The 17313-nt window shown below is 42.8% G+C and overlaps 3 protein-coding genes across 3 annotated transcripts; 1 reads left to right on the top strand and 2 right to left on the bottom strand.

Moving 5' to 3' along the window:
- Positions 1–1763: 1763 nt before the first annotated feature.
- On the bottom strand, positions 1764–10031 carry gcc1 (GRIP and coiled-coil domain containing 1). The gene is made up of 3 exons (XM_071386032.1): positions 9899–10031; positions 7256–8442; positions 1764–4639 (listed from the first exon to the last, which is right to left on the bottom strand). Exons 2-3 carry the CDS (start codon positions 8360–8362, stop codon positions 3266–3268), a joined length of 2481 nt encoding a protein of 826 aa, XP_071242133.1. The 5' UTR covers positions 8363–8442; positions 9899–10031; the 3' UTR covers positions 1764–3265.
- A 178-nt stretch (positions 10032–10209) lies between these two features.
- LOC139565610 (ADP-ribosylation factor 4) lies at positions 10210–13791 on the top strand. The gene is made up of 6 exons (XM_071386036.1): positions 10210–10409; positions 11165–11245; positions 12074–12183; positions 12396–12467; positions 12795–12920; positions 13105–13791. Exons 1-6 carry the CDS (start codon positions 10343–10345, stop codon positions 13189–13191), a joined length of 543 nt encoding a protein of 180 aa, XP_071242137.1. The 5' UTR covers positions 10210–10342; the 3' UTR covers positions 13192–13791.
- Positions 13792–14609: 818 nt separating this feature from the next.
- LOC139565611 (ragulator complex protein LAMTOR4) lies at positions 14610–17226 on the bottom strand. Its single transcript, XM_071386038.1, has 4 exons — positions 17094–17226; positions 16688–16771; positions 16438–16555; positions 14610–16260 (listed from the first exon to the last, which is right to left on the bottom strand). Exons 1-4 carry the CDS (start codon positions 17163–17165, stop codon positions 16163–16165), a joined length of 372 nt encoding a protein of 123 aa, XP_071242139.1. The 5' UTR covers positions 17166–17226; the 3' UTR covers positions 14610–16162.
- Positions 17227–17313: the final 87 nt, after the last annotated feature.

Genomic DNA, 17313 nt, shown 5'->3' with positions numbered 1-17313 from the left:
CACCTTTCCAACAAGTCAGTTTGTCAAATTTCTGCCATGCTAGAGCTGCCTCGGTCAACTGTGCTGTTATTGTGAAGTGGAAACGTCTAGGAGCAACAACGGCTCAGCCGCAAAGTAGTAGGCCACACAAACTCATAGAACGCCCCCCCGAGTGCTGAATCATGTAGAAATCATCTGTCCTTGGTTGCAACACTCACTACCGAGTTCCAAACTGCCTCTGGAAGCAACGTCAGCACAAGAACTGTTCATCGGGAACTTCATGAAATGGGTTTCCATGGCCGAACAGCCACACACAAGCATAAGATCACCGCCATTGGACTCAGGAGAAGTGGAAACATGTTCTCTGGAGTGATGAATCACGCTACACCATCTGGCAGTCAGGCGGATGAATATGGGTTTAGCAGATGCCAGGAGAACACCACCTGCTCCAATGGATAGTGCCAACTGTAAAGTTTGGTGGAGGAGGAATAATGGTCTGGGGCTGTTTTTCATGGTTTGGGTTGGCACCTTAGTTCCAGTGAAAGGAAATCTTAACGCTACAGCATACAATGACATTCTAGACGATTCTGTGCTTCCAACTTTGTGGCAACAGTTTGGGGAAGGCCCTTTCCTGTTTCGATATGACAATGTCCCCATGCACAAGCGAGGTCCATACAGAAATGGTTTGTCGGAATCGGTGTGGAATAACTTAACTGGCCTGCACAGAGCCCTGACCTCAACCCCATCGAACACCTTTGGGATGAATTTGAACGCCGACTGCGAGCCAGGCCTAATCGCCCAACATCAGTGCCCGACCTCACTAATGCTCTTGTGGCTGAATGGAAGCATGTCCCTTTTCCAACATCTAGTGGAAAGCCTTCACAGAAGAGTGGAGGCTGTTATAGCAGCAAAGGGGGCACCAACTCCATATTAATGGCCGTGATTTTGGAATGAGATGTTCGACGAGCAGGTGTCCACATACTTTTGGCCATGCGGTGTAATTGGTGCACAATAGACATATGGCTGAACTGAGCTTATTTATTTAACGTTATAGTGGTCAATGAGTGCATAAAACACATGTAGTACATTATGTTGTGGGTATGTGCATTTTTTTTTCTTTTTTCGAGGTTGACCGTGCCAGTCCTAGCCAAAGCCACACCAGCTCCAAGCTAATTCTGCTAAGATATTCATCCATCAGCTAACATCTTTCCTAAACTACAACCACTCATTACATTGCAGGTTAACAGTGAATGTAAAACAAATGCAGCTGATCAGGGCTTCTACCTCACTCCTTTTTGTCTGTCTACAAGGCCTGCGTTTTACATAGGCAGTCCAATTATGATCATTGTTGAACTAATTGGTCTTTTGAGCAATCAGATCAGCTCTGAAAAAGATCTGTTATGATTGGTCAAAAGACCAATTAGTGGAAAAAGATCAGAATTGAGCTGCCTTCGTAAACACAGCTCTATTATTTCTCAAATAGGTACAGTATATGTGGTACTTAAATACTTTTTCTTCAGTTTGTTTTGTGAAGTACTGTAAAGGCATTTGGTCACTAGGGAAGCAGTAAACTGCAGTTTGCAGATGAGTATTGATAATACTGATATACTATTTGGATCCTGGTGTTTACTTATTTGTAATAACCTATTGTTTTTTTTGTATATAAAGAAAGTTTATGGTTTCTGATGCAAATATACTGTTAGTGTTACAAATAAAAGTTGGAAACTGTGCTAAAAGATAACTCAAAGGCTGTGATACATCCATGCACCCACACGTTTAGAGAATCGCAGATAAAAATTGTTTAATTTTCATGTTGAGGGAATCAAAACTATGGATTTCATCAATAAACATTGTATTATCCACACAACTGTATACTAGAAAATACTGTAATTACCAACCAAAGTATTCCGTTTTGTATCATACAATGATGTACAAAACATCTAGCATTAAAGGGAAACTTCGAGAGTTTGGCAATGAAGCCCTTTATCTACTTCCCCAGAGTCAGATGAACTCCAGGATACCATTTTATGACTTTATTTAGGAAGTTAGCTTAGTGAGCCAATGCTAACAAGTGTTAGCGCGATGACTGGAAGTCTAAGGTATCTACTAGCGTAATAGCGGTTACCATAGATTTACAGTCATTGCACTAACGCTAGTTAGCAACTTCCTTCAAACTGCAGACAGAAACATAAAATGAGTTCAGGGAAGTAGATAAAGGCTGAATAATCCCTTTAAAGCTGATAGTAGCTCAGTATTAAAAAAGAAAGATTTACCCATTTAGAAGTTATCGTATTTGTGCATCTCTGAGCAACGTTCTATCGATTCCCAGGATCATTTCATGTTTATCAGAGCTATTCGCCCTTCAAGCAGACAGAAAGAAATACAGTCGGTATGAAGAGTTTTGCATAATCTTTTCCACTAATTGGTTTTATTTCAATATGATGCAAAACTCATCATACCCGGCTGTATTTCTGCCTGCTTGAACAGGGAATCTTTCCTTTAACGTCATTATGGCTGTGTTTACACAGACATCCCAACTATTAGTAAAATATCTGATCTGACTGGTCAAAAAAACGATTTGTAGAAAGATATCAAAATTGGGCTGCCGGTGTAAACGCAGTCTATCTCACCAAGATCAATCGATGATTTATTTTCAACATATGCAGAAGTATAGTTTAAATATTCAAATAGAAGCAGGAGATCACTAGTGAACAAAGGCAGATGAGGAACCTCAGACAACAAAATTTGACCTGTGGCGCACGTCCCTTGACCGACATGGACAACCCAGGAGATAATCAGTGTTGTAAAGAGAAAAACAACTCTCACACAGGTGATAAAGACTGAGGTTGTCTAAATGTTAGATTCTGTCCTTATCCCTGTGTAAGAACAGTCAATATTTGGTTACCTTTTGACAGAAACAGATGTGAGCCTCATGCTGATTCTATCTTATCAAAGAATCAAAACAACCAAACATGCTGCTTCACATAGTGACAGTGACAAATACAAACCCACACTTCTAGAGCCACTCATTAGATTGCGCAATCCGATGTGTGCTTTCACACATAAAGCAACCATTTTGAATAAAGTCTTGAGGAAAATAAAATGTAATCAACAGTGTCAAAGCTCAAATGTTGGTTGCCATTTCATTTGTCACCACACCAGAATCCTGGGAAAACACACCAAAATAAATAGACTTTATTCAGGAAAACTAAACACACACTTGTTGACTGTCGGAATGTTTCAAATGAGTTCTCATTATTTGCAGAGTGAGGAGCTGCACTCATCATCACCTCATCCCTGCCGTCCACCACGCCTGGTTCTGGTGCTGTTTGACCACCGCCTGCTTCTCCTGGGGGCTGAAGTGCAGGATGGTCAGTATGGCTGTGAGGGTCTGCTGACGCCCCCTGGTGTCCTGAAGGGTGAGGAACTTGTAGATTACGTTCTTGAGGTACTCCAGGTTGGCCCCCTCCCTGCCCTGGTCCCTGTGCCGTTTGTCCAGCTGGCCGCGGAGCTCAGCCACCTCCTCGTCGTAACTCTCCCCGTTGGCGATCAGCCTCCCCTGCAGCTGGTGCACGTCCTCCTCCAGCCGATGCTTCTGCCGCCGCAGTGAGCCGATCTCCACCTCCTTTCTCGCCAGCTGCTCGGCGTACAGGAGGAGCGTGGGCTCGTTGGGCCCCGCCAGCCGCAACGCCTGGGTGATGATGTCACTCTCCTCCTGCGCCGGGTCGTCCATGTTGTTGGCGTTTTTGCTCCTGCCGGCGTCCGCGGTCGCTCTGAAGTCCGCCCCTGTGTCTCCTTCGTCGCTGTGGTGGCTTCTGTAACCAGCAAGACTGTAGCCGATAGACTTTAGCTTCTCCAGCTCCTGGTCCTTCTCTTGCAGCAGGGCCATAGTGCGGTCCCTCTGCCGGTGCAGTTCCCCCTCCAGCCTGAGGAGGCTCTCTCTGTATTGGGCCTCAGCCCGGTCAAGCTCCTGTTTATGACCCTGCTGCAGCATCCCTATCCCCTGCTGACACTCCTCCAGCTCCCGGCGCTGCTTGGCCTCTGCCTCGTCGTCATGGATACGCAGGTTGATGTACTTCTCCTTGAGCTCAGCCAGCTGGTCACGGGCCTCCTCCAGCTCTTTGGCCAGGCTACAGTCTTTAGCGTTCTTGTTCTTCAGCACCACCTGCGCCCGCACCTTGTAGCGCTCAAACTCCTCCTTCAGCTGCCGCAGTTCCTGCTGGTAGTAAAGTGCCGAGGCCTTCTCCCCGTCTGACGACTCCCCCCCACTGCCCGTCCCCTGACCCAGCCGCCCCTCCTTCTCAGCCAGCTTCTCTATCTCCATGGTCTGCTCTGGATGGTTCTTCTGTGTGGCTAGCAGAAGAAGCCTCTTCACCTTCTCCAGGCGCTCCTTCAGCACGTTCACATCCAGGCTGGCCTCGTCCATGCTGAGGTCCAGGGGGGAGCCCCGGGTGGAAGCGGCGATGGCCAGGGTCTTGTTCTCCGTGTCCAGCTGCAGGATGCGCTCCCTCAGCCGGTGGGCGTTCTGCTGGTCCCTCTGCCGGGCCTTCTCGCAGGCCCCAAGCAGCTCAGACAGCTCAGACACCCGCAACTCCAGGCTGGCCACACGGCCCTCCTCCAGCTGGGATTGCTCCTGTAGACGCTCCTCTGCCTGCGACACCTGCAGATAGAGAAAGGACAGGCACATGACAGCCATGAGACATAAATAGACAATGGAAGACAACAGTTCATGTATTGTGTTCCTTCTTCCTTTCCCTGAAAAGCAAGTGTCCTTATAATGTCATGTTATTCTCTGCCATGGAATTTATGTTTTATCAAGATATTTCTAATACAAGAGGTCAAGGGGTGTAGAATACATTGGTAAAATTCAGGTCATCAAATATTTTATATGTTCAAGTCATTCACCTTAATACAGGATACATTTGTAAAATCAATGCAGGGTGGATCATTTGAACTCAATCACTTTCTGACAGCACCCCTTTTGATTTGAACGAAACACTTCATACATATTTACCCATTATAAAAGTGCTCAGAAAGTGACGTTTTGATACTGAATGCCAAAACATTCAAGAGATTTAGTTGATATAGTTGCTCAAAGTTAACCTATTTTGCATACCCCGAGACATCCATGTTTTCATCACTGGAAAATAAACTGTTGAGATTGATATCATTTAAAAGCTTAAAAACAGGGTTGTCAAACTATTTCATAATTTCTTGGGAGGATTTGTATTTTTTTTAATAGAATTTATTTATTTTACCTGAAACGTTAATTATATAAATATGCATAAACTCAAATATTTTTTCATATTTGCATACGCTGTAGCTTAGACCCAAATTTACATAATCGAAGGTTTTTGTGTTTTGCCTGCCATCGGTTGAGACAACATGCTCCTTAATACAGGGTGGGTGTCAAGTTTTGGCTGATAAATGTACTAAAATGGTAATAAAATTGAAATGTAAACTTTCAAATGATACCCCAAAGATGGTTGGAGGTCCACACATCGGCACTTATCGTAATAGTAGAGGTGTTAACCCCGGTGTCGTGGCCAAATGCCCCATCTGGCCCTCATACTATCATGGCCACCTAATCATCCCCAGCTTCCAACTGGCTCATTCCTCCCCCCTGTAACTCTTCCCCAGGTCGTTGCTGTAAAAGAGAATAAGGGTAAAGAAAATAAAAAGAGGATATCAAATGAGAGTTAAGAGTCTATATTTCTGTGAAATTACATTTTTCAACCATTTTCCATCCTACAAATTAGGAATAAGCAAAGGCTTTGATATCTGGTCAAACAAATGGAAAAGGAGTCTTAGACCACATCTACTAGAAAAAGTCTTAAAAAAGGTATCATGAATACATCAAAACACAATAATGTTGACGTAAAGACCGCTGCCAATTAATATAAACATTTCATTTTGGATAAATTTGCCGTCTGTAAATTTAATAAACATTGCCTTGTGCATTGTAGTTCTGTCACTAAAAACCCACATTTTAAGATATTTTCTAATGTCTCTCCCTCATGAAGGAGGATAATGAAAGTTTACAGAACTAACAAGGTAGACCTACCAATTAGTTAGTGTTTTTACTGATATCAAGTTTGTTAATGAATTATTAAGTGATTCAAACTCGTTATCCTTTTACCAAATCGGTAATGGAATTACTGAAAAATCTGTATCAGAATTACTGCAATTGAATTGACTACAATCTCCCAACTCGACACCTACCCCCTTTCCATTTACTGTAAAAAGCATCCTCGCCCACTGAGCACCAGATGTCCACGGACGTTGAAAAGTTGTTGAAATTTCGTCAGTCCGCCCTGGCCGGACCAAATCTGAACCAATCATAGACTTCTTATGTTTCACAAGTTTGGACAGTACAGTAGAGCACACAGTACAGTAAAGAACAGTATTATGTACTTCATTGTACTGTACTCTATTGTGATGTCCAAACTGATGAAACATAAGACTATGAATGGTTCAGATTTGGTCTGGTAAAGACCAACCAAATGCGGTCTTGTTTGGGGGCAGAGCTCATTATAATAATAGCCAGTGTGTAAAATACCCAAATGTGCAAAAGAAAGATATTATGCATGTTCACCTTTGTGTATCTATTCAGGATACATCACCAGGAAAATAATGATATTCATAACCATAATTATGCATTTCTGGATTGTACAGATCAGGGACCTGTGTTGTAATTCCGTTACAGGGTGTAAATCCACTTCACCTACTGTAGTTCAATAACCAAAGTATTTTTTGTTGTTAAACTAAGGTGTCATATCATAGCTGACACCCCATTCTTTCTGCAGACATCTTTGAATCTTAATTCAGAGCAGATATTTAAGTGTTTGAAAAATGTTGTCGCATAAAACAAATGAAAACTGGGAGATTTTACTGTAATTCTGTTACCAAACTTTGCACAGTTCTTCCAGTCAATGTGTTTTTGTGAAATTCTGTGTAAATTGTTCAAAGTAGTCCTTGCGCATCGAGTTGTATGGAATGTTAAACTTTGAAATTAACGTCTTGTTTGGTATACATTTTAAAGTGAAAAATCATAGTCATAGCGTAATTCCGTTACCATGGAAATGCCTGTATGAAAAATGGGTCAACTTTGAGTACCTTTATCTCCTGAATGTTTTGGCATTCAGGTCCAAAAAGTCACTTTGACCACTAACTACTCCATGAGGAAACATACATGGAAAGTGTTGTTTAAATACTGTTAAAATGTGATTGAATTCAAATGGATTTACTGTACAGTCTTTCCTAATCATTACCATACCCTTCTGATCTCATGATGCATCTGCTGCTGAAAGTGGTTCTTGAGTGCCGACAGCTCCCGCTGCAGCTCCTCCACCCGGGGGTCTGGCTTGTTCCTCTCCGCCTCCGCAGTCTGCAGGCTCCTCCTCATCTCCTCCCTCTGCTGGGTCACCTCTTTTAGCCGGGCCTCATAATCGTGCCCCCGATCTGCGGCCTGTGTGACTTCCAGCAGGACCTCCCTGGCGTCCTCCAGCCGAAGCTCGGCATCCTGTCTCTGGCCTCTCTCCTCCTGCAGCAATTTCTGGAGCTCTCTGAGCATGTGGGCGTGGTCACCCTGCTCCTGCTCTCTCTCATGTTGCTGGGTGATAACCCGAGCCTTGCTCTCCGCCAGCTGCTCATGCAGGGCATGGATCTCTGCTTCATGCTGCCTCCTGGACTCCTCCAGCCTCCCCTGGAGCTCATCCATGTCATGCTTGATCTTCCGCTTGTCGGCCTGGAAGTTGGCCTCCATCCTGGACTTTTCCTGCGTGACCGTGGCCAGGGAGCTGGTCAGGGTGGTCAGCTGGGTCTTCAGCTGGAGAACCCTCCGGTCAACCTCCATAGAAGAGGTGGGTGGGGGTGTAAGGTGCTGCTGAACCTCAGACCCTCCACTACTGCTGGAGCTGATACCGCTCTCTGACCCATTAGCCTCCTCAGACCTCTGGGACACTGAGGGGCCTCCAGGCCCGGTCGCTCCCATCTCTCCTGGGCTACTACCCTGCTCCTCTTCAGCCTGGTCGCCCTTGGTGCTCCCACTGGTAATGCTGGTAGCAGTGTCGGCGGAGGCTGCTGTGTCCAGACTGTCCTCGCTGTGCATGGAGCAGTGATCATCTTGTAATTCAGAGGTCAAATGGCTGCCACTGGCAGAGCCGTCATCTCCACGCTGGCTGAGGTCGACCTCCTGGGAGACAGTCAGTACCTTCAGACTAGCCTCCAGAGCCTCCTTCTCCTTCAGCAGGCTCTTGTAGGCCCTGACCACATCCTTGAAGCGTGTTTGATACTGGACCATCTGCTTTCTCTGAGTCTCTATGGTGTCCACAAGCTCCTTCTTGCTGGGGCCACCCCCAAAGCTCATCCCAAACTTCTCCATGGCTCAGTGGGTTTTTGGTTTTATTTTCAGTTGCTTGACTTCCAGCTGGGATCCATGATTGCTGGCTTCAAACAAAAACCCTGCATGGAACATAGTAAGAGGAACCATTGTTGGACAGCATCATAAAACAGTAGCAAGCTAACGCTAGTGCCAAAGATACATTGGATTCAGAAAGTATTCATACCCCTTGACTTATTCCACATTTTGTTGTAACGAATTTAAAATCGATTAATCGAGGACTTTCACATTATTGTATACTTGCCGTCATTGTCCTGTTGGAACGTAATTCTCCCCCAATCTAATGTCACTTGCATTCTGAAGCAGGTTCTCTTCAAGGATTTGCCTGTATTTGGCTCAATTAATTGTTCCCTCTATCCTTATCAATCTCCCAGTCCCTGCTGCTGAAAAGCATCCCCATAGCATGATGCTGCCACCACCATGCTACACGGTAGGTAGGTATGGTGTTAGACAGGTGATGAGCTGTGACTGGTTCTCTCCAGACATAGCACTTCACATTCAGGCCAAAGAGTTAACTATGTATCTGTCATGTGCCTTTTTCTCAGGAGTGGCTTCCGTCTGGCCCAACGCCCAATTGGTGAAGTGCTGCAGAGACTGTTGTCCTTCTGGCAGGTTCTCCCATCTCAGCCAAGGAACTATGTAGTTCTGTCAGAGTGGTCATTGGGTACTTGGTCACCTCTTAGACCTAGATCATGGTCTTTCTTGCCCAGTTGCTCAGTTTTGTTGCACGGCCAGCTCTAGTCTGGGTTGTTCCATATTCTTGTCCATTTCCCCAATGATGGAGATCCCTGTACTCTTAGAAACTTTCAACACTCTAGAAATTGTTCTATACCCTTCCCCAGATATATGCCTCATGACAATTCTCTCTCTGAGATCTACAGACAGTTCCTTGGACTTCATGGTATAGTTTCTGCTCTGACATGCAATGTCAACTGTGGGGCCTTATATTAGGCAGGTGTGTTTCTTTCTAAATCATATCCAAACAATTGAATTGGCCACAGGTGGTCAATCTCAAGGATGTTCAAAGGTAATTGGATGCACCTGATGTCAATTTGGAGTGTCATAGCAAAGGGGTGTAATGACTTATGTAAATGATAGATTTCTATATTTCATTTTCAATAAATGTGCTCAAATTTTCTAAAAACATGGGTGACAATTATTTTTATTTAATACATTTTGAATTCAGGCTGTAACAAATGTGTAATAAGTCAAGGGGTATGAATACTTTCTGAAGCACTGTATCTGTGTTCGTGTTGTCTACTGGTCTGTTTACTTTACAAGACATATTTCAACCGACATGGGCAGACTAGTTGCAAATAAAAAGAATGTATTATTCGACAGCTAACATTAGCTATGCTAAACTACACAACAATCTGGAATGGTCTTCGCGAAAGACCTCTCTCTCGCCCTCTTCGACAGCATACAATTAGCAACAAACAGTTCGATACCCCAATGTATAATCAAAATTACACTAATATAAACAGGATGTGCAATATCACAACTTTAAAGTAAACTCACATTCGGAATACGACGTGTCAACAAACGACGGTTATCCAAGCTACTTCCTGTTCTTCACAGTAGGATTTTTTTTAACGTTAAATAAATGTACTAGAAGCAGTCTGTAAAAGCGGCCATTTTGCAAAGGTCGAAATAATCCGTTATCTGTCAAATACAGAGAATATTCAACATTCTCAATGAACGACTTCTGTGCATATTTTGATACTATACACTATATGCATTGTACAATGAAAAGCTCAATAAACGACAGGTACATGGTTCTAAATGAAGGAGAGAGTCTGTGAATAAAGTTATGTGAAAGCCCTGACGTCATATATTTCGCGTTGGCCTGGACGTGGCATCTGAGAAGACTGCGAAAGAGAAGCTGCACCCACTCTCTGTCTGGTTACAATAAACAGCTTTGGTTTTCTATTTTATTATCGTCACGCGGAGCTCTTTCACAACATGGGGCTAACAATTTCGTCGATATTTTCCAGGCTTTTTGGCAAAAAACAGATGAGGATACTTATGGGTGAGCAATCCTCTTATCAACCTGGCCAAGGAACTAGCTGGCTGCTAGCTAACGTTAGCTAGCTAGTGGGAGGGGGTTGCCATATCAGGGATGTACTTTGATTTTTGTGAAATATTACAGTTATAGTAAACTACCTGTTCACATGTCTTGTAACGTAAACATTACTCGTTTGAGAGCAATCGGGGTAAAAACACAGACTAGCTAGGATAACACTCAGGCTTAGACGGGAAATTGCTAGCTATTACACAATAATTACTTGTAGTTTGTTCACTTAATACCAACAAATGGCTTAGCTACGTCATATCTCATGTCTATACAAGTTGGTAGATATAGTGAACTTTTTTTAATGGGTCTATAGTTTTCAATACGACGCATCTAGAATCATGTCCATCCCTCTTACCATAACTTCTACACCTATGTGTTGGACAGCCTATATTTTGGGGTTGTGGATGCTGCTCCTAATTTGAGCTAAAGGCTCAGATGGTAACCTATATATATTTATATACGTTTCCAAATCATTGCAGTTTGACAGCTGATGGGAAACTAGGCACCCCCTCTGTCAGCTGTCAGAGGGATTTCATTTGACACAGAGACAGACCTGTTTTGTAATGGATACCTATCTATTTCATGAAGTTGCAGTACAATACGTTTGTCTTGCTTGTTTTGTTTTGTTAGGTTACTTATTTTCCATACAAAAAAAATCTATATGGGTTTATTATGATTGAGAAGTTTGACATTACTCTTTTCTTCTGTAGTTGGTTTGGACGCTGCTGGAAAGACCACTATTCTCTACAAACTGAAGCTGGGGGAGATTGTAACCACAATTCCAACCATTGGTAAGAAAATCTCTGGCTATGACCAGAGCCAAAGATGGATAGATCTCTAGCATACACAACCATATGCAAAACATGGGCCCTCTCAGCTCCTGGCAGACTGTCTTTAAAAACATCTCTTCAGTAATCTGATTTAAATGGGTGACTTGCTTTCTCATGGAGCTTGTGGGCAGATTTCTTTTGATGTCTTGTCCTGGTGACTGATGTAGCATGACACACACTGAGCCAAATCTTTGATGTGTCGCCATGGTAATCAAGTCCAATTGTTCAGGAATGTATGCCTACCTTGTTTAATGTTCATGGAAATTGTCAATAAGGTCCACACAGAGCTGTGCTCTCAACAATTCAGTCTGTCAAATTTCAGCAAAAAAATATTTTTGGACACGACAGTGAGGTATAGAACTGGAGCTGGATGGTTTTAAGCCTTGCATTCTGGGACAAAGAACAGTAGATGGCTATACTGCCTCCATGCTCCAGAGCTGTTGGGGCTTGCTGGGTGAGGGGGCTCTTTTTATGGAGCAGATTGGTTGATAAGTGTCTAAACTCCTAGACAAAATAAGTAGGGAAGAAAATAATGGTTTGTCCCACCTGAGATCAGATAGACAGAACTGGGTCACCATTCCATTGTTTTTCAATTTGAGCTACAAGTAATAGTTTACTCCTATTGCAAATTGGTTTTAATTAGCTTATTTTATACAGAAACGTATTTCTACCATAGTGATCTAGATTGGAGCTGTTTATGCTGAAGGTGTCAGACTGGTGACTCTACATCTAGTCTCTGTGAATTCCTGTTGCTGATGCTCTCTCTCTCGCTCTTCGGTGACTGAGCAGGTTTTAACGTGGAGACTGTTGAGTACAAGAACATTTGTTTCACCGTGTGGGATGTGGGCGGTCAGGACAAGATCCGCCCCCTCTGGAGGCACTACTTCCAGAACACACAGGTATGACACACCTGTGACAGCAGTGACATACATCAGTGATGTCATCATTGCATATCTTTGATATCTTAATTCAACTATAGAAATAGTGCCAGAATCAATGTGTCAGAATGGACTCTGTCAAAATAACCCTTGTTTATCTCAAAAGCTAGGTGAATATGTAGAGTAGACAAAATACATAACAGTAGCCTGACTTTTGAACCTTGACTTCACAGGGCCTTATCTTCGTAGTGGACAGCAATGACAGAGAGAGAGTAGCAGAGTCGGCAGAGGAGCTGTCTAAAATGGTACGTGTTGCACACATGTCTATTTATAAGCTACTGTTGTTTTTGGTCAAGGAACGGTATGCTTTTTGTGTTGGCATTTACCATATTTCTTTGAAAAGGAACCTAAAACTGAGCTCATGGTTGACATGGGAAAATAAACAGTAATTCAGTGGTAAATAATGGTGTTATTTATATAGTTGCCATTGTGACTGATCATTCATCATCCGTGTTGACACACACAGCCTTCTGTGGCCAATGGTTTCCCATTGACAATGGCCGCCTCCATAAATGTTTTCCCTCCCCTTGTTCTCCCTACCAATTTTCTAATTTATTTCTCTCTCTCTACAGCTGCAGGAGGATGAGTTGAGGGAGGCAGTGTTGCTGGTGTTTGCAAACAAACAGGACCTGCCCAACGCTATGGCAGTGAGCGACCTCACAGACAAATTGGGCCTGCAGAGCTTGCGCAGCAGAGTTGTGAGCATATCTCTCTCATACACACACACTTGAACAGTCCTTCCAAAGAGTTGTACAGTAAAATGTATTTCTGACCAGATAAAGATGTGGTCCATGTAGTATACACTGTGGCTATGCAGAGTTATTCATATGTATGACATTACTGGATTTTATGTACAGCAACTCATTATGTCTCTCCTTCCAGTGGCATGTCCAGGCTACCTGTGCTACCCAGGGCACTGGGCTATACGAAGGACTGGACTGGCTTTCCAACGAGCTGTCGAAACGCTAAAGAATAGAGAAATCGCAGGACCGGCGCGAAAGAGATCTGAACACACGAGCAAGAGAAGGGGCGCAGGCTGAGCATTTCATCAATTGAAGAAAAAAAACTGCAACTTTTTAAATGATCAGTGTGTCTGTCTGGTAGAACTTGCAGTTATGGACTTTGCAATCAGTTCCTGTTCTGAAACCTTTTTTCATCATTCTTCCCTTTTATTCCCATTATTGTCAAACCTGCAGATGTTTCATAGACTGTTTCTTCCTTTATGCCACCCAACTTCCTCAACAGTAAAATTGTTTTAAGTTGCATGTTTTAAAAAAACAGATTCACATGATGGTTGTGTGCTGATGTTGAGGAATGGAAGGGTGGGCCACTAGGTTTTGTTGGGTGGGGGGGGGGGTATTTGGATACCGAGAGTTTGTTGGAAACAGTATATGGGGGAGGGCAGCGGCGGGGTTTTGGGTGCAAAACCCCTCTGGCCTGCCCTGACAGTCATTCCAGAGAGCTGAACCTGAAGGCCAGTTCCATTCCTAAACAATGTGAAGAGAGCAGGACCTTCAGTCATTTCAAAGGCCATTATGATGCAATAAAATGTTTTTTTTCTTTTCTCAACTGTTGAAACATTGTCTTCTGAGTGCGAGGTCGGACATAGTTGGTCATGGAGGATCGTGAGATGTGGCCCTGGTTCAAATAGTTGGGAATGTTTCTTAACTTTAGCCTAAACAACCTGTTCAGTTTTAGTTTGTACGTTTTAAGCAAAGAGAGCAGATTCTCCTAGGTTTATCAACAACTCTGATACTTTGAAAAGTAAATTTGTGTAGTTGAAAGTAAACTGCTTTAAAGTGCTTATAAAAACAGTTCCATGCCCATTTACATTTCCCTCTTAATTTTCAGATTAAAATCCTACTTAGATATTTTCATTATGCAGCTTTAAAGCATGCAGCTTTAAAGCTGCAATATGGAACTTTTTGGGCAACCTGACCAAAATCACAAATTTAAGTTAAAGATATGTAATTCATTGACAGCAAGTCTTTTTAACTAGGCAGGTTAAGAACAAATTACTTACAATGACGGCCTACCACGGCCGACGCTGGTTCAATTGTGCGCCTGCCTATGGGACTCAGTCAAGGCCGGATGTGATACAGCTTGGACGCAGTAGATTTGTAAAATTTCTATGCCTCACCTTCCATTTAGTTTTTGCATCTTTTACTTTTGTACAACAGCTTCAAACAGCTGAAAATATATTTTTGGTTATGGAGAAAATATTTAAAGTTTAAATGCTACAATGATTCTCCACACTATGCTTACTGGTTTTTGTCACAAACTGAAATTAGGCAAACTATTAGAATTTTAGCAACCAGGAAATGGCAGAGCAATTTCAGCATAGTGCAACTTTAAAAAGGCATTTATAAACAAGTTCAAAGCATGTGGATGTTTATAAGCAAAGCTTTATTTGAGGTAATCAAAATAGTAAAACCAAGGTATTTCATTTAGAGAAGGACCCTAAATATTCCAGACAATTTAACATGCAAAGACAATAGCTCACGATAAAACAGTCATTGCATGTGTATATACACACATTAGTACTGATAGCAATTACATATAAACATTGCACACGTGATACTCAGTTCAGGTTAGAAAAAAACCAACAGTCACCCTAAAAATATCAATTTCCATCAAGCCACATTCCATAGGGCACAACATTAATACATAGAAATGTATTAAGTATAACAGACATACCTCAGAGGTATTTAAAAGATGTCAGCTCTATCCATGGTATTTCTATCTGCAACATTCAGTATGTTAAACAAAACCCTGCTGGGTTATTAGGGAGCATTCAAACTAAATAGCAAGTGCACAGATACTATAAACTGAATAGATTGAATTCCAGTCTACCTGCCACACACAAACCAACAATTCATTATCACATACTGTAGGGACTAATACACCACGGCACTATTCTGTTCCATTTCTCATTACAAAGTTACCAATTAAGATTACATGCAGTTTGACATGCCTATTTTGGCCCATTCAATGTGAATTCTTCAATATCTATACTGAACAAAAATATAAACTTAACATGTAAAGTGTTGGTCTCATGTTTCATGAGCTGAAATAAAAGATCCCAGAAATTCTTTACACACAAGCTTATTTCTCTCAAACTTTGTGCACAAATTTGTTTACATCCATGTTAATGAGCATTTCTCCTTTGCCAAGATAAGCCATCCACCTGACAGGTGTGGCATATCAAGAAGTGTATTAAATAGCGTGATTACACAGGTGCACCTTGTGCTGGGGGACAATAAAAGGCCTCTCTAAAATGTGGAGTTGTCACACAACACGATGCCACAGATGTCTCAAGTTGAGGGAGCCTGCAATTGGCATGCTGACTGCAGGAATGTCCAACAGAGCTGTTGCCAGAGAATGTAATGTTCATTTCTCTACAATAAGCCACCTCAAACACCATTTTAGAGATTTTGGCAGTACATCCAACCGGCCTCACAACTGCAGACCACGTGTAACCACGCCAGCCCAGGACCTCCACATCCAGCTTCTTAACCTGCGGGATCATCTGAGTAGGGGAATGGGGGGTGCTGAGGAGTATTTATGTCTGTAATAATGCCATTTTTGGGGGAAAACTCATTCTGATTGGCTGGGCCTGGCTCCCCAGTGTGTGGGCCTATGCCCTCCCAGGCCACACCACTGCCCACTCATGTGAAATCCATTGATTAGGGCCTAATGAATTTATTTCAATTGACTGATTTCCTTCTATGAACTTCAACTCAGTAAAATCTTTAAAATTGTTACATGTTGTATTAATATTTTTGTTCAGTCTAACTTCATGTGCTTTCTTCTGTTGTTCTAAAACCTTATATAACGAGGAATGGAACAAAACAGTTCAGTGGATTACAGAGTCCCTGTCCTGTGTGAGTTGATTGGAGTGATGTCCTTCGTCCTCCCAACCCATCTTCACTGCACGGTTCTACACCACTACAGGTTCCCTCTTGTTGTTCTGACGTTTCACCACAAACACCTTCTGACCAGACACGGTCACTGTGTACACATAGTCCTCTAGCATGACTGTGAAGAAATAGAACACAGGGAGGTCTGGTTAGAGCGGCATGTTGGCAACAGCAATACTGTGTGTATGTGCGTTCGAGTGAGTCCTTGACAGCCTCACTAGTGAGCTGGTGGCATTATATGAAGAGACGGAGAAACCCAACAATGTACTTGATTTGTGTGTGTTGTCAGACTTACCTGACATGCGTTTGAATGGTGGCTCAGCAGCACCCTGCAGTCTGAAGCGACATGCTGTCCGCACCATCTGCATTATGACCCCAGCTGTGTGCTCATCATTCTCCAGCTCCCCCGCAGACTGAGAGAGGGGGGGTAACAGGGAGTCAGTTGGAAATGAGATGGAGTGGAGGATAGGCGTGCTGCAACCTGGGCTTTATCTAAGCTGCTACCAGGGCAGGACATACATGTACGCATATTTGTGTGAACATACTGCCAATACGCCATCCTCACTGATCACCAAATACCCCAGTTGATCAGGGATCCTCTCCAGACCCTGTGTCAGAGCGCTAGTAGTCTAAAACACAAACAAATGACATAGATGGACACATGTTAGGATCTGAGGTACAATTACCTGCCACCAAACACTGTTTTCAAAGCTCAAAGGAGGTTAACTTTGCATCAAATCTGCTTTTGTCAATAGTAAAAGTGGCCACAAAGAATCAGTGTTTACAGCTAGTTAGCGAGACATCGGAGCCAGAAAACTATCACGCGCACTACAGTACACACAAAATAGGCTACAATGTAGCTGATACAACAGTATGAACCACTGAATGACGTTGCTTTTACACAATACAAAGTCACAGACTACCAGTAAAGCAGAATATAAGAGTTTATACCATTTTCACTTGTTTTGCCCGATGAGGAAGCCCATCTGATGCGTTTCCTCTCTTTTTTTCACGTGACTTCATCAGCTGATGTGACGTCACGTTATTCCGATATAGAAGGATTTTATCCTTTGATGAGGCATAAACCCAAAACCACTACTTCGTTTACAAAACAATTTAAAGCTATTCAATGTATTGCATTGTCATTGATAGACAGTCATTTTGTCCTGCT

Source organism: Salvelinus alpinus, chromosome 37 (genome assembly GCF_045679555.1).
Source record: "Salvelinus alpinus chromosome 37, SLU_Salpinus.1, whole genome shotgun sequence".
NCBI classification, from domain to species: Eukaryota; Metazoa; Chordata; class Actinopteri; order Salmoniformes; family Salmonidae; genus Salvelinus; species Salvelinus alpinus.
The sequence above is the reverse complement of the archived record's forward strand: the minus strand, read 5'-3'. Positions and strand labels throughout refer to the sequence as shown.

Coding starts and splice junctions, on each gene's coding strand:
- gcc1 (XM_071386032.1), bottom strand. CDS start 8,362: ATGGAGAAGTTTGGGATGAGCTTTGGGGGTGGCCCCAGCAAGAAGGAG. Junction 4,640..7,255: donor TGCATCATGAGATCAGAAGG/GTATGGTAATGA, acceptor CTCTATCTGCAG/GTGTCGCAGGCAGAGGAGCG.
- LOC139565610 (XM_071386036.1), top strand. CDS start 10,343: ATGGGGCTAACAATTTCGTCGATATTTTCCAGGCTTTTTGGCAAAAAA. Junction 10,410..11,164: donor ACAGATGAGGATACTTATGG/GTGAGCAATCCT, acceptor TTTCTTCTGTAG/TTGGTTTGGACGCTGCTGGA. Junction 12,921..13,104: donor AGAGCTTGCGCAGCAGAGTT/GTGAGCATATCT, acceptor CTCTCCTTCCAG/TGGCATGTCCAGGCTACCTG.
- LOC139565611 (XM_071386038.1), bottom strand. CDS start 17,165: ATGAAGTCACGTGAAAAAAAGAGAGGAAACGCATCAGATGGGCTTCCT. Junction 16,556..16,687: donor GTGAGGATGGCGTATTGGCA/GTATGTTCACAC, acceptor CCCCTCTCTCAG/TCTGCGGGGGAGCTGGAGAA. Junction 16,261..16,437: donor ACCATTCAAACGCATGTCAG/GTAAGTCTGACA, acceptor ATTTCTTCACAG/TCATGCTAGAGGACTATGTG.